The sequence below is a fragment of the Neophocaena asiaeorientalis genome, unplaced genomic scaffold (genome assembly GCF_003031525.2).
Source record: "Neophocaena asiaeorientalis asiaeorientalis breed wild unplaced genomic scaffold, Neophocaena_asiaeorientalis_V1.1 scaffold82, whole genome shotgun sequence".
NCBI lineage: Eukaryota > Metazoa > Chordata > Mammalia > Artiodactyla > Phocoenidae > Neophocaena > Neophocaena asiaeorientalis.
Genome location: NW_020173068.1, coordinates 5,346,244 through 5,361,973, shown reverse-complemented (window position 1 = coordinate 5,361,973; position 15,730 = coordinate 5,346,244). Strand labels below are relative to the sequence as shown.

General features: G+C 44.0%; 1 protein-coding gene across 8 annotated transcripts in view; it reads left to right on the top strand.

Annotated features, from left to right (window-relative positions):
* Positions 1 to 15,730, top strand: part of CDK5RAP1 (CDK5RAP1 mitochondrial tRNA methylthiotransferase) — a 102,972-nt gene that overhangs the window by 5,546 nt on the left and 81,696 nt on the right. For 5 of the 8 annotated variants that reach the window (XR_003003002.1, XR_003003001.1, XM_024742924.1 and 2 more), the window contains exons 1-6: positions 4,685 to 4,745; positions 7,548 to 7,878; positions 10,569 to 10,672; positions 11,290 to 11,324; positions 12,352 to 12,452; positions 14,371 to 14,581. Coding sequence is in view for 5 of the 8 variants with exons in the window: in XM_024742924.1 (XP_024598692.1) it covers positions 7,569 to 7,878; positions 10,569 to 10,672; positions 11,290 to 11,324; positions 12,352 to 12,452; positions 14,371 to 14,581 (761 nt within the window). In the remaining 3 variants the exon portion in view is untranslated. Of the gene's footprint in view, positions 1 to 4,684; positions 4,746 to 7,531; positions 7,879 to 10,568; positions 10,673 to 11,289; positions 11,325 to 12,351; positions 12,453 to 14,370; positions 14,582 to 15,730 lie in introns of those variants that run through there. The other 3 variants (XM_024742923.1, XR_003003000.1, XM_024742926.1) reach the window with 3 other exon arrangements.

Sequence of the window (15,730 nt, the reverse complement as noted above, 5' to 3'; positions counted from 1 at the left end):
TTTTTTTTTTTTTTTTTTTTTGGCGGTACGCGGGCCTCTCACTATTGTGGCCTCTCCCGTTGCGGAGCACAGGCTCCGGACGCGCAGGCTCAGCAGCCATGGCTCATGGGCCCAGCTGCTCTGCGGCATGTGGGATCTTCCCGGACTGGGGCACGACCCCGTGTCCCCTGCATCAGCAGGCGGACTCTCAACCATTGCGCCACCAGGGAAGCCCCCACTGTTCATTTGAGAAATACATAGTGCACACCTACTTTGTGCTAATCCTTGGGTCCAGGAGCTGATTTGCTGGGAGCAAGACTGACAGGCCCCCTTGCACGGGGAAAGCAATTCAGCAGAAGCTCTCACAATCAAATGTGTGATTGGGTAGACTCATGGAAATACCAGAGAGGACAGCGGGGACCTGACCTGCTCTGGGGGTGAGGGCAGGTTTCTCTCAGGAGGAGACCTGAAGCTGATGTCCTTCTGAAGGAGCAGGCTAAAAATCAGCTGCTGTTGCAATAATGCTGTGGACCAAAACAACTCCGGACTCTGTGGCCACAGCAACAAGCATTTATTTTCATGCTTCTGGGGCTGCATGTTGACTGCAGTTTGACCATTAGAAGCTGGGCTTGGCTGGGTGGCTTTGGTCCAGGCTGTGGGTTGGGCTCAGGCCTACTCTATGATTTTCCTTCTGGAGCCCAGGATGAAGGGGCATCAGCTCCCAGGGCATGTTCTCATGGCAATTCACTGGAGTTCAAAGACAAGCAAAGTGCACAAGCACATTTATATCCTCTGCATTTTGTCCGCTCTCATTCCGTTGGCCAAAACAAGTCATTTGGCTGAGGCTGAATCAGTGGGGAAGGAGGAGGGGAAGAAGAAATTGCTCTGTAACTGTTAGAACTGTCAGCAACCAGTAGGAGTTAGTCAGGTAGGAGGGGGAATGGCATCCCAGATGACAGATTCCCAAGGTGGGATGGAACATGAGCCTTCCAAGCTCCTGGAGATCTGGACGGGGCAGGGGGTGTTGTTTTTATCACCTTCATTGCCCAAGACACAACGCTGTCTGAGACTCCACAATATGGCAGCTGAAAGGACCCTTGTTGTTGGAATGTAGTGGGTGATGGGTTGGGAGGTTGGAAATGGTCCCTGGCCCTCACATGGGCTGATGTGTGTGGGAAAGGATAGTAGGGATGTTGGGAGTGGCTGGTGTGTGTGTGTGTGTGTGTGTGTGTGTGTGTGTGTGTGTGTGTGTGTGTGTATAGGTGGGGGCAGCATAACACGCACCAGAGAACATCCCTCATGCCCATTCCATGGGCAATCAGAACTGGCAAGGGGTAGCTCTGACATCTGACTTGCTGCCTCCTGCTCTGGCCACAAAAGGGGAAGGTGACATCTCCTTCTGGGGCCACTAGGGGAAGATCCAGATTTGAAAGAGCACAGTTCTAAGAGGCCAAGAGACCTGGGTTGAAATCCCGGCTCCTCCCTGACTCCCACATTGGAAGCTCTAAAAATGGCTTCCTTCCAGCTCTAGAATCCCTCTCTCCTGTGATTCTAGGAGGACAATACCGAGGCTGAAGAGGGAAGGGCCATGTTGAAATGATAAGTAGGACCTGAAATAGAGAATTGATGTGTCAGGAAGGACAGGGTCCATGCTTGGGGTCACTGTGGAGAGTGAATGGGTGTTGTCTGACCTTGGTAGCGTGGGTGGGAGGCTTCCCTCCTCAATATAACTCCTATTGTGATGGAGGTTCGGCCACCATGGTGGGGCTCTGTGTGGCACAGGTGGCACCCCACCCCCGGCCGAGTTAGGTCAGAACATCTTCCCCTTGTAGTAAAAACTTTGACAGGAAACCTGAATATTTCTCCAACTGGAGTCTTTAGATCTCAGAGTTTCCAGGAACTTGTCTCTAGAGTCTAAAAGTTTTCCAGGAATTCTGAAATTTTGTATTTTCGGTGCTGATTATTGCCTGAAAAGATCAGAGCACATTCTAGATTACCTGGAGAACCACAGTAAAAAACAAGAGCCATAATACAATTCTTGGGCTGTGTTTGCCTTTGTATATTTGACTCAATTGGCACCCAGCAGTCATGTAAAGAGATGCTGTGGAATTTATTGTGGTATGTCTCAAACTCCTGAAATCTGGGTTTGTTTTTTCCTCACTGCCCCAAGCCATCGCACTGGCCCAGGACTCCACAATCTCTGGACAACTGCCACAGCCTCCTCAATACTCTACTGATTTGTCTTCCCACCCTCCTACCCTCAGTGCAGTATATTTTCTACATAGCAGCCACTTTATATGCAAAGAAAGTGGAAGTCAGCAGCGGGGACTGACTTGGCCATGGCTATCATGGTAAGCATCGGAGCCTTAATGTGAACCAGCCAGTCTGACTTTGAATTAGTCAGTCAGTGTTAAGAATAGGACTTTGGGATCAGACTGACCTGTGGGTGGATCCCAGTTCTGCCATACCCTAGTTATGTGAGCATCAGCACTCGACTACCTTTTTGTATTTTCAGTTTTCTCACCTGTAACTTGGGCCAATAATAACCTCATAGAGTTCTAATGAGGTGTCGAAGAGGCCAGTTGTAGCAGGGGTTGTCAGGCCGCCCAGAGCCTTGGTAATTCAGAATGCTGGAGTCAGTGGCTGCATTTTATTGATAGAGGGCTTTCTCCCAAACCACAGCCTTCCCTGCATAGGCAGAGTAGAAGCACTGAGGAATTAACACATGTAGGAGTATACTTCCACCATGGCTGGTAGTATATAACTACCCCAGCTTCCTCTCCATTTGGGTGAAATAATTCTGAGGTCTGTGTCTTACACTGTTTCTTAGAGCTCCCCAACAGAATGAAGACCCAGATGCCCACCTGGCTTGATAACACCCTCCTTATTGGCTGTCTCCCCTGTCTCATTCCCTGAGTTACCTTATCAGCGTCTCCTGTGATCACCTGCCTGCACTCAAGTCCTTTTTTCAAGGTCTGCTTCTGGGGAACCCAAACTAATACATAAAGCAGTCATTTGTTCATTCAACAAGTATTTATTAAGGCCTCCTATGAATCAGACTCTGTGCTACGTCCTGGGGATATTGCCGTGAACATGACAGAATGTGTTGCTCCTCTCAGGGAGCTGAATATCTAGGAAATAGGCAATGGCAAATAAACAAAAAATGCTATCATTTTGGATAGTGACAAATACTGAGAAGAAAATGATGTGATAGTGATGGGAGCCTTTTACATGGGGTAGTCAGAGAGGGCCTCTCTGGAGAGCTGAAGGATGAGAAGGCACCAGCCTTGAAACAATTTGGGGGAACATTCCAGAGAGAATGTTCAAAGTACAAAGGCTCTGAGATAAACATGTGCTTGGGGTATTGAAGGAGCAAAATAAAATTGTGTAGTTGAAATATAGTTAATTAGAACATGCTAGGAGAAGTAAATAGTAAGAAATAAATAAGTAGGTTGGAGAAGTAAAAAGTAAGCAGTAGCCAGATCATGCAGGTCCTAGGACACAGTAGGAAATCTGGATTTTATTGCAAAGGCAATGGCAAGCCACTGGGAGTTTTCAGCAGAGGAATGATGTGATCTGAGTTGTCTTGTTTTTTTGTTTGTTTGTTTTGTTTTGCTTTCTTCCTGCTGCACTGCACAGCTTTCAGGATCCTAGTTCCCCAACCAAGGATGGAGATTGAATCCGGGCCCACCTCAGTGAAAGTGCGGAGTCCTAACCACTGGACCGCCAGGGAATTCCCATGATCTGAGTTAAGAAAACAAACTCTCTTAGGCTCTGTGTGGGAAATAGTTAGTTGGTAGGAGACTAGGTTAAGGGCAAAAGCAAGGAGGCCAGTTAGCAGGCTATTGCTGTCCTTTCTGATGAGATGATGGTGGCCTGGGCTAGAGTTGCAGCAGAAGAAGAACGGGAGAATGGGAAGTGGATAGATTTAAGACATTTTGAAGTTAGAGCTGACAAAACTTTGCTGATAGACTGAGTGTGGAGATTGAGGGAGAGGAAACAAAAAATGACTCAGTTTCTCCTAGTGCAACTGGGAGGATGCTTGGGTCATTTACTGAGATGGGCAAGACTGGGCAGACACAGGTTTTGGGTTAGGATGTGTACGAAGAAATGAAGAGTTCTGTATTGAGTTACAGACGGTCGATAGGTACCCAAGGGGAGGTGCCCCATAGACAGTGGAACTATGTGTCTGTGACTCCAGGGGTTGGGAGGGGGGTTCTATGCTGGAAACGTGAATTGGGAAATCTTTAACCTATAACGCAGCACTGTCCAATAGAAATAGAAAGCGAGCCACGTAAATAATTAAAATTTTCCCAGTAGCCACATGAAAAAAGTAAAAAGAAACAGATGAAACTAACTTAAATAATATACTCATTTAAACCAATAAATCCCAAATATTATCTCAGCACGTAGTCAATATAAAAATTATCGAGGAGATAGCTAGCATTCTTTCTTCGACATCCGGTGTGTATTTTACATTTAGAACACATTTAACTCGCACTCGCCACATTTCAAGCGCTCAGTTGCCACCTGCCGGCTAGGGGTTACCGCTTGGTTCAGCTCACCAGTGGAGGGTTTTCAAAGCCAGGAGCTTGGACCCACCCGGACAGTAGAGAAGACGCACTTCCGCCGGACGGAGCGCCCCGGACGGAAATTGGAGGCGGAACGGAAGTTGCGCGTGTGCGTGCGCAGCCGCAGACAGCCGAGCCGGGAGCTTCCCTACTGAGAGGAGCTTCCGCGGCTGGACGCCAGGCTTTCGGGCAGCGGTAGGTGAACGGAGCGCCGGCGGAGGTCGCTTGCGCCCTCGGCCACACCCCACGTCTGGGACTGGAGGGGCGGCGGTGACCCGGGAATGCGCGGTGTTCAAGGGGAGGTTGGCGCGGTGGTTACAGCGCGGACCCTGGAGTTAGGCTGTCGGGGTTCGCACTCCAGCCCCGCTTCCTACTCGTTTACGACCTTGGACAAGTCAGCCCTCTTTCCTCCGAGCCTTAGCTTTATCACCTGTGAAGTGAGGATGATAGTAGAACCTGCCTCACAGTTGCTGTGAGGATTAAATACGGTAATCCATGAAAAGCGCTTAGCACCACGCCTGACACATTGTAATCGCCAATGAAGTGGGATGCTTTATTGTTTATGTTGAGATGAGGCTATTGTCTCATCGTAATTGTCGACTAATTAATGTGGGCCCCCACCGAGGCCCCCTACATTGTGCTATGCAAGCATTTTTCTCGTATTGTCACATTTGATCCTCACAGCAGACATGGAGATAGGTGCTGTAATAGGTACTATTATTCCCATTTTACACATGAGGAAATGGAAGCTCCCAGAACTTAAGACGCTTCCACGTGCCCAAAGTTACCTGGCGAGGCAGCAGTTGGGTCAGACTCTGTCTCTCGCGTCTTAACCACGATGCTCTATACCCACCATCAAAGGAGGTGTGGGCTGCAATTGTGCAGTTACTGAAGACTTACTGTATGCCAAGTTAGGTTTTAACATCTTTAATTCTCGCAACACCTCTGAGAGGTGGGTATTATTTTTATCCTTATTTTACAGATGTGGAATTGGTGGCTCAGAGGTAGGAATTTGACTTTCCTGAGGTCACATAACAAGTAAGGGGCAGAAACGGGTGACTTTAAAGTTCACACTAAAAGTCTGCTGTTCTCTGTCACTTGAAAGTAGGTTGGCATTGCTCCTGCCTAAAGTGCTGGTGGCATGTACAGCAGGTGATCGCGTTGGAGAAGTAACAGGCCACATCTGCTCATTTTATATGTATAGCACCTGCCATGTTACTAGAATGGGAGATACTAAGAATATAGAAATGAATGAGATTTGTTCCCTGCTTTCAGAGACCTCTGGCTTACAAGGGATAAGCAGTAATTAACAGCAAAGTGTGATGAGTCTTGTGATAGTTATAAGGAGGCTTTGGGAACCTAGGGGAGGACCCCTAGACTTTGGCGGTGGTGGCCAGGAAAGGCTTCCAGGAGGAAGCAGAGACCTAAAAGTAGTGTAGGAGTTGGCCACATCAGTTGAGCAAAGATACACCAGCCCTAGAAAACAGCATGTGTAAAAGCCTAGAAGCTAGTGAAGATCAGTACAAAGATGTCTGGTATGGCTGGAGTGAGGTAGTCAGGCTGGAGGTGTGGGGTCCATTAAGAATATGTGGTGGAAAGTAAGTCTCCGCCTTTTGTACTTTGAATCACCTAGGTTCCTTCCTGGGAGGCACCCACTGTTTCTTATGCATTCTAGAGATATTGTGTGCATTTACAAATATGTACCTGAATATTCATGTCTTCTTTCCTGCACAGATTTGTGGATGGCCCGCTATATCTAGTATAGCACTTTGCTTCTTTGCTTTTTTGTCATGTATAGCTTCAACCTCACTTTCTAACGGTTGGATCTTATTCCATTGTATGGATGTAATGTGACTTATTTAACTAGTCCCGTATGGGTGACGTTTAGATCTTTCCCGTTTCTTTGCTATTAGAAACACTGCTGCATCAAATATCCTTATGCATAGGTTATTTTGCACATGAGTCTATCTGTAGGATAAATACCTAGGAATGGAACTGCTTGGTCAAAGGGTTTTTGTGTGTGTGTGTTTTTTTAAATTAATTTTTATTGGAGTATAGTTGACTTACAGTATTGTGTTAGTTTCTGCTGTACAGCAAAGTGAATCAGTTATACGTATACATATATTCACTCTTTTTTAGGTTCTTTTCCCATGTAGGTCATTACAGAGTACTGAGTAGAGTTCCCTGTGCTATACAGTAGGTTCTTATTAGTTATCTAGGGTTTGTGTGTTTGTAATTTTGATGGAAGGTGGCAAATTGCTCTCTGTAAAGGTTGTGCCATTTTCCATCTCTCTCCCCCAGCCATATGTGAGAGAGTCTGGGTGGGAAGTTTGAAGGGCAGTAATCTGAGACTCTTGGAGGTCGAAAGTAGTCACCGATCAGGCATATGGTGCCCCCATGTTAGATACTTTACTTTTGAAGGAACCCCAAAGAAGATGCCCTCAGTAAATGGTTTTCACAGTGTGGGGAGGCGGTGTAGCAAGGTGGCTAGGGACACAGGCTTTGTTGTAATAGAGACCTTTATTTGAATCCCGACTCTGCTGCTTACTGGCTGTGGGAGCTTAGGTAAGTCCCTCAGCCTTTCTGTCTATTTCCTCCTTTCTGAATGGGGATAATAATAGTGTCTGTTGCCTATGTTACCCAGGATGCTGTGAAGGTTTAAAGAGCTGATACACTTAAAGCCCTTGGAACTGTTCCTGGCACAAGGTGCTACTTTGTTATTTTGTCAGGGCTTCTCATTTCATCTCTACCACCCCTTTGTTTTGAAAACAGACTACCTGGATTTGCGTCTCATCTCTGGCACTTCTTTGTGTGATATTCGGCAAGTTGCCTCAGTTTTTTTCACCTGTAAAATATTATTAAGGGGACAATATTATTAAGAGTACCTTCTTGGGTTTTTGTGAGGATTAAATGTATTAATACACTTGGAAGTGCTTAGAGCAGTGCCCTGTATATAGTGTTCAATAAATGTTGGTGATGTCTGTCATTCTCTTGCAGTCTTTGGGCTGTTTTAGTGCCATGCATCCTTTACAGTGTGTCCTCCAAGCACAGAGATGTCTGAGGTGGGGGCCCTTGACCTCTGTGTCCTGGCTGCTGCTTAGGACCTGCAGGGCACACAGTGGTGTCCGCAGCTCTGCAGGTCCCAGTCCAGAGAGGCGGCAGGAGGATGGAGTTTGGAAGGATTTCAGCTCCAGGCTGGCCACTGGACCGACTTTTCAGCATTTTATAAGAAGTGCTTCAGTTCCTCAAGAGAAACCGTCTACTCCAGATGTGGAGGACCCACCCCCATATCTCACAGTGGATGATCTTTTAGGAAGACAGAGAAAAGGTTGGTTTTACTTTACTTCTCTTTGGACTTCCTGCTTTACTCCTTTCCAGTATCTGTAGTCTGATTCTTTCTTTCTTTATTTTTTTGGCTACGTTGGGTATTCATTTCTGCACGCGGGCTTTCTGGGCTACTCTTGACTGCGGGGTGCGGGCTTCTGATTGCAGCGGCTTCTCTTAGTTGCAAAGCACGGGCTCTAGGCATGTGGACTTCAGTAGTTGCAGCACGCGGGCTTCAGTAGTTGTGGTGCGTGGGCTCAGTAGTTGCATCGTGAGGGCTCCAGGGCACGCAGGCTTCAGTAGTTGTGACGCATGGGCTTAGTTTCTCCATGGCACGTGGGATCTTCCTGGACCAGAGCTCGAACCCATGTCCCCTGGGTTGGCAGGCAGATTCTTAACCACGGTGCCACCAGGGACGTCCGATAGTCTGATTCTTAACAGGTCTTTTATTACAGACGTGGCTTTGGAGGGTTAACAGAGTGGGAAGGCTGCTAAGTTATGGAATTGTCAGACTCTACCAAGTAACAATAATATAAAGGAACTTATAGTTTTGGTACACGCAACTTGTGGGTAGAAGTCCTGGGTAGTCCTCTTTTTAGTTACCTTTGGAAACCCTTATGATCTCTATTCTGATTTTTAGATCATCCTAAGTTATAAGGTAGGTTTCATAATTGGTGCTGTAGAAAATCAGTATGCTTAGGCAGAGGTTTTCTGAGAAACATAATGCACTCAGTAAAAATGCCTTAAAGAAAACGTTTGAGGGCTTCCCTGGTGGCACAGTGGTTAAGTATCCACCTGCCAATGCAAGGGACACGGGTTTGAGCCCTGGCCTGGGAAGATCCCACATGCCGTGGAGCAACTAAGCCCATGCGCCACTACTACTGAGCCTGCGCTCTAGAGCCCATGAGCCACAACTACTGAGCCTGCATGCCACAGCTACTGAAGCCTGCGTGCCTAGAGCCCGTGCTCCGCAGCAAGAGAAGCCACGACAATGAGAAGCCTGCAGACCACAACGAAGAGTAGCCCCCGCTCACCGCAACTAGAGGAAGCCCGCACACAGCAATGAAGACCCAATACAGCCAAAAAAAAAAAGGTTGAAGAGACATTAAGAGACAACCAGATCTCTCCCCTTTTGCACTGTTTCAAAAAAAAAAATTTCCCTTTATAATTCTTAATGATTTGGTTGCAGTCATATGGTGCAAATTATTTGTAATGTGCTATTTTCATTTAATATTCTTCCAAATACTAGTCTTTTTTTTTTTTTTTTTCAAATACTAGTCTTAATAATTAAATTTAAAAACATTGGTGCAAAATATCACATGCTGTACCATGATGTTTTCCAATTGTTGGGACATTAGGTTGTCTCAAAAATTTTTATATTATAAATAACACTATAATAAGTGCCTCATATATATGTATACAGATACATGCATATATAGATAGCTTCTTTAAAAATTTTATTCTGGAATAAATTTCTAGGAGTTGAATTGGTAAATCAAGGAGTCTGTATACCTTGTGACTCCTGCTCAGTATTTTGTAGTCCTTTAACATTTGTTGTTCCCTTCAGTGTCTCCCTGACATAAGTTTGGTGTTTTCTTTTTTTATACAAGGGAAGTGAGCCAAGGAAGGTTTAAAAAAAAATCCTGATTGTTTCTTTTTTTTAAAAATTACTGATCTTTTCTATTGGTTTTCATGTGATTATCCTTCAACTTCTAACTCCATTTAGAATTTATTTGGGTTTGTAGATTAAAGTGCGTTGGTGGACACAGGGGTTGAAATAGGAATTTAGTTTGAAGGGTCTTACTACGGTGTGAAATTGAGGTTCTTGTAACTTGGTGCAAATGTGTTTTATGTCATGTTAGCCATGCTTGCTTTCACTTAAGACGTTTGAAGTTACTGTAGGAAGTTGCCTCATTTTTATTTTGTGGCTTTATGTACCCTCTGGCCACGGCTGCTCCCTCCAGAGTCTGGAGAACCTCATTTTGAGAAGGAGGAGTGTAACATATGGATTTTTTAAAAAATAAATTTATTTGTTTTGTTTATTTATTACTTTTGGCTGCATTGGGTCTTCGTTGCTATGCATGGGCTTCTCATTACAGTGGCTCCTCTTGTTGCGGAGCACGGGCTCTAGGCACACGGGCTTCAGTAGTTGTGGCTTGCAAGCTCTAGGGCATAGGCTCAGTAGTTGTGGCTCGTGGGCTCTAGAGCACAGGCTCAGTAGTTGTGGCTCACGGGCTTAGTTGCTCCGCAGCATATAGGATCTTCCCGGACCAGGGCTCGAACCCATGTCCCCTGCATTGGCAGGCGGATTCTTAACCACTGCGCCACCAGGGAAGCTCTAACATGGATTTAAATTTATTTCCCCCAGGTTGATAATTATTGTCAACTAGTTCTCCCCTTTCTAATTGTTTTTATAACCATATTTCCTGATTCTCAGGTGCATGTTTTCTCCATTTTAAAATGATACGGCTTGTAATTGGTGTGTGTATATAATGTAGTATTTCTTTTGTTCTGAAAGGCTGTCATTAATTTGGGGGTACATCTGGCAATTAATGATGCCTTAGAATTGAGGCAACAGGGGACTTAGCGGCTAACCAGTTGCCTCAGGTGTTTCTGGGGCATTTGGGGAGGCGCCCTTTTGAGACATGCGGTCCCTTTTCATCTGCCTACAGTGGAATTGCCCTCTCATTGCAGTCTACCTTGAGACCTATGGCTGCCAGATGAATGTGAATGACACAGAGATAGCCTGGTCCATCTTACAGAAGAGTGGCTACCTCCGGACCAGTAACCTTCAGGAGGTACACACATTTCCTGCTTCCCCTTGTTTCCTGGGCGAGATTCTGCATGTGTGCCAGTTCTTGGGTGGAGTTTCATGAGCAGGCTGTGGCCTAGTGGGAGTGAGTTCCCTTGAGGAAAGTGCAGTGTGGGACTGAGCTGTACTTTTGTTGCAGTTATTTTTGAAACTTTTAAGGTAGTGCTCATCTTCAGGCAAAGAACTAGGTTAAAAATGGGCTGTGATGGGCTTCCCTGGTGGCGCAGTGGTTGAGAGTCCGCCTGCCAATGCAGGGGACATGGGTTCGTGCCCCGGTCCAGGAAGATCCCACATGCCGCGGAGCGGCTGGGCCTGCGCGTCCGGAGCCTGTGCTCCGTGACGGGAGAGGCCACAATTAATGGGTACAGGTTTTAGTTGGGGAAGTTGAAGTAGTTGTGGAGGTTGATGGTGGTGATAGCTGCACAGCAGTGTGAATGTACATAATGCTACTGAACTGTACACTTAAAAATGGTTAAAATGGTAAATTTTCTGTTATGTGTGTTTCACCACAATCTGAAAAAAAAAAAAGGGCTGTGGGCAGTGATTCTAAAAGGTTAATTTCAAAGATCATAATTTTCTTTTTTTTCCTTGCTCTCCACCCAGGCTGATGTGGTCCTCCTTGTCACATGTTCTATCAGGTGGGAATTTGTTCTTTACCTAGAGAGTGAATATATCTTATATAATAATGCCAGAGCCAACGGTGCCAGGCTGGCCCTACCTATGGAGATGAGCCAGTGGATTTGCAGTTTTACACCAGTGGAGATAGTAATGGTAGCATGTCAGGTCTTGTACTGAGTACTATACGTGCACTAACTAATTCTCACAACAACCCTATGAGGTAGGTGCTGTTATCAAACTCATTTTATTGATGAGGAAACTGAGAGTGTGCTGAGTTGCCCAGCTTTTCCTTGGGTTTTTCTTGCAGCCAATGGCACATGTTCGTGATGTACCTCACATCATAAGGGCTAGGTACCGTCCGTGGTCAGGGACAGAGTTCTTCTGAACAGAGATGGGTGGCATCCATCAGAAGTGAACATACCCTGTTCATGACTTTGTCTCTGTGTACAAGGCATGTTGGTGTTATGTTTCCTCAGCTGGCTATACTGTCAATTAATTAATCCAGCATTTTTGTCCTGAGGGTCTTGGCTGCAAGACATTGGACTAGGTTCTTTGAGAGATTCCGAAATGAACCCTTCCTCCATGGAGCCTGACTTTAAGGAGTCTGGTCTGATATGGGAACTAAGACACATACACAAATAGCTCTAACATCTGGCAGAAAGCACTAGGTAAAAAAATCAAACAGTAAAAAGAAATTGCTGAGTACAGGGAATAGAATAGTTAAAGTGACAGGAGAACAAACTCTCCAACAGAGGAGAGTTGGGGAGGGCTTTGTGGAGTAGATTGTTTTTGATTTTGGCTTAAAGGCTTGTCAGGATTTGGAGATGTTCAGGGAGGGCATCATTCTAGGAATAGTTTTGGCCACACCGCATGGCTTTCAGGATCTTAGTTCCCCAACCAGGGATTGAACCTGTGTCTTTGCAGTGAAAGCGTGGAGTCCTAACCACTATACTGCCAGGGAATTCCCATTCTTCCCATTTTCTTGCTCTTTTAGATTGCTTTGTAGTTTATTTTCAGGTTCAGGTCTACCTTTTTTGACCTCTGCAGGGAGAAGGCTGAACAGACCATCTGGAATCGTTTACATCAGCTCAAATCCTTGAAGTCAAAACGGCTCCGCTCCCAAGTGCCTCTGAGGATTGGGATTCTAGGTATCTGGTAATTTGCAGATTTTGTGAGTTTTGTGAGACTTGGGCTCCATGTAGCTTTATATGCTAGGATTTCCCTTAGAGGCTGGATTCCCAGTGGTGAAGAAATCTTATACAATCTTATACATGCCGTTCAACTCTTATACTTAATGTCAGAGGCTGTAGGATTAAATGAGATAAAGCTCATAAGAGGGCTTTTCTTAGTGCCTTAAAGTAATAGGTACTGTACTCAGAAAGTGATCTGTCCTCACTAGGCTGATGGGGCTCATGGTGGCGCAGAGTAGTGGACAGGAGAGAGTTTGGAGTCTGAAGGGGCCGCTTGAATTTACCACGTAGGCACCTTTTATCTTGACTCCTGAAGCATGCCCAAGTGAAGATCTAATTATTCACTGACCAGTATAATAGCCACTAGTCACATGTGGTCATTTAAATTTAATTACACTTAAATAATATTAAAAATTCACTTCTTCAGTCTCACTAGCCACATATCGACTGCTCAGTAGCCACACTTGACTAGTGCTACCAGTTTGAACAGTGTAGATACAGCACATTACCATTGTCTTAGAAAGTTCTATTGGACAGCTCTGGTATAGATAGCTGGGAGGAATATTTCAAAAATAAATATTCTGTACCCTCATGGTCCCAGAATTTAGTCAATGTACTTAACCTTAAAATAGACTGTGTCCATTGTGGAATAGTTAAATTAATTCTTGGTGATGATGGGTCGAAACACAGGTTGGAGCATATCCTTTATTACACAGATTAATGTACTAAGTGATGCAGGAGGATGGAAAGATTAGCTAGAATATTTTGTTCCATTCCAGTTCCTTCATTATAGAAGCCCCTGGGTATATATCTGTTAGGAATGTCAGAAATCCCCCAAATAGTTTTTTTTTTTTAATTGTGGTAAAGTATATGTAACATAAAGTTTACCGTTCGGACCCTTTTAGATGAACAGTCCAGTGGTATTAAGTACATTCACATTGTTGTGCAGCCATCACCTCCGTCCATTTCAGGATCTTTTTCATCTTCCCAAACTGAAACTCCACACCAATTAAGTAATGACTCCCCATTCCTCCCTCACTTCAGTCCCTGGCAACCACCATTCTACTCTCTGCCTCTGTGAATTTTACTGCTCTGGGTACTTCGTATAAATGGAATCATACAACATTTTGGTGACTGGCTTTTTTCACTTAGCATAATACCCTCAAGGTTCATCCAGGCTGTAGCTTGTGTCAGACTTTCCTTCCTTTTTAAGGCTGAATAATATTCCATTGTATGTATATATCACATCTGTTTATGGACGCTCAGATTGCTTCCACTTTTTGGCTATTGTGAATGATGCTGCTATACACGGTTGTACAGCCAAGAATAGTTCTTAAACCAGTGTTTTTAAAGGTTTTTTTTTTAATAATGGGTTTTTAAATTGTATAGTTTTACTAATAGTGGTATTCTTGATTATGGAAGATACCAGCGTAGATGGATAACTCATTTCTTATAGGTTTTAATAAGTATTATGGGCAACAAGAGGGATAAAGTGTGTAAGTGCAGATGTATATAAATAAGTTTTATTTTAATAAATCAAGTTCCTGACACAAAATAGTTTTTATTTGTAGCACCAAGTAATTTTCAATTGAAAAAAGAGGTGGTTCATGTCTAGAAAGGTTTTTGGATGGTGGTTTCATTTTTTCCAGGCATTTAATTGAATTGCTATAGAGCTCTTTTCCTGTGGTTTTCTTATATAGGAATATGCAGGTTCCAGAGGTATAGAAGTGTTGGGCAAATTTGAGGGATGCTGCTAAACTCTTAGAGAAGTTTCTGTGACCTGGTCTCTCATCCAGCTGGAGAGAATGTGTACTAAAAAGAAGTGAGACGAGATGAATTTGGGAACAGGTCTTAGCTTATTTCTTTTCCCTCCCAGGCTGCATGGCTGAGAGATTGAAGGAGGAGATCCTCAACAGAGAGAAAACGGTGGATATTTTGGCTGGTCCAGATGCCTACAGGGACCTTCCTCGGCTGCTTGCTGTTGCCGAGTCAGGCCAGAAAGCTGCCAATGTTCTGCTCTCTATGGATGAGACCTATGCTGATGTCTTGCCAGTCCAGATGAGCCCCAGTGCCACTTCTGCTTTTGTGTGAGTCACTGACCAAGAGATGGGGAGTCAGCTTCTCCTTTCTTACTTTTAAAATAACATGTTAATTTTATTACATTAAAAAAATTAATGCACATAGTACAAAAAACTGAAGACAAAAGATGGCATAGTAAGACTCCCTCACACCTGTCATCCTCAGTCTCCTAGGCTCCCTCTCAGAGGCAGCCATGTTAGGAGTTTCTTATATAATCCTTTCAGAGGTATTCTTTGCACATGCATTCATGTATATAATATGGAATCTTTCCTGCCCTCCCTTCTATACTCTTATTATTTTTTTCACTTAAAATATCTAGAGCTTTCAGGATCTTTTTGTCCCCTCCTCTGATCTTTTAAGTTAAAAAAAGAAGATCTGATGACAAAATAGTTCATGTTTGTTGAAGAATATGTGGAAAGATAGAAAAACATAAAGAAGAGAGTAAGAATTACCTATACTCCTACCAGCTAATGATAAAACACTATTATCAGTTTGGTGTGTATCACTCTGTTCTTTCTTCTGTGTTTGTATGTGTATGCTTTGTGTATATTTATTTATAAAAATTGGCTCTTGGTGTACTTGGTTTTATAACCTTTTCATATTTAAAATAATGTACATTTGTTATGTCATGAAATTTTCTCTAACAGATTGGCAAATAGGCTTATAGCCTATTTTTGTAAATAAAGTTTTATTGTAATACAGCCATACCCATTTGTTTATATATTATCTGTGGCTGCTTTTGCCACTACAATATCAGAATTGAGTAGTTGTGAGGAGGATGAGTCTCTACTGTATAGTCTGCAAAACCTCAAATATTTACCATCTGTTTTTTTACGGAAAAAGTTTGCCAACCTCTCATTTTAATGGCTGTCCAATACTGTTGTTGGAATGCTTTATAAAAATTAATAGCTAACATTTATTTAACAGTCCTTCAGTGAACATCTTTACTATACATCTATCCATCATTATTTCCTTAAGATAAATTTAGGCTTTCATATACATGATGCAATGAAAGAGGGTGATGTAACTTAGATACTTAGCATTTGGATCAGGAATGAGTGAGAGATGCAGAACCTTGTGTTTTAAGTCCAAGGTCTCCATTCCTAATACACTCTTTTTTTTTTTTTTTTTTTTTTTGGTGCGCGGGCCTCTCACTG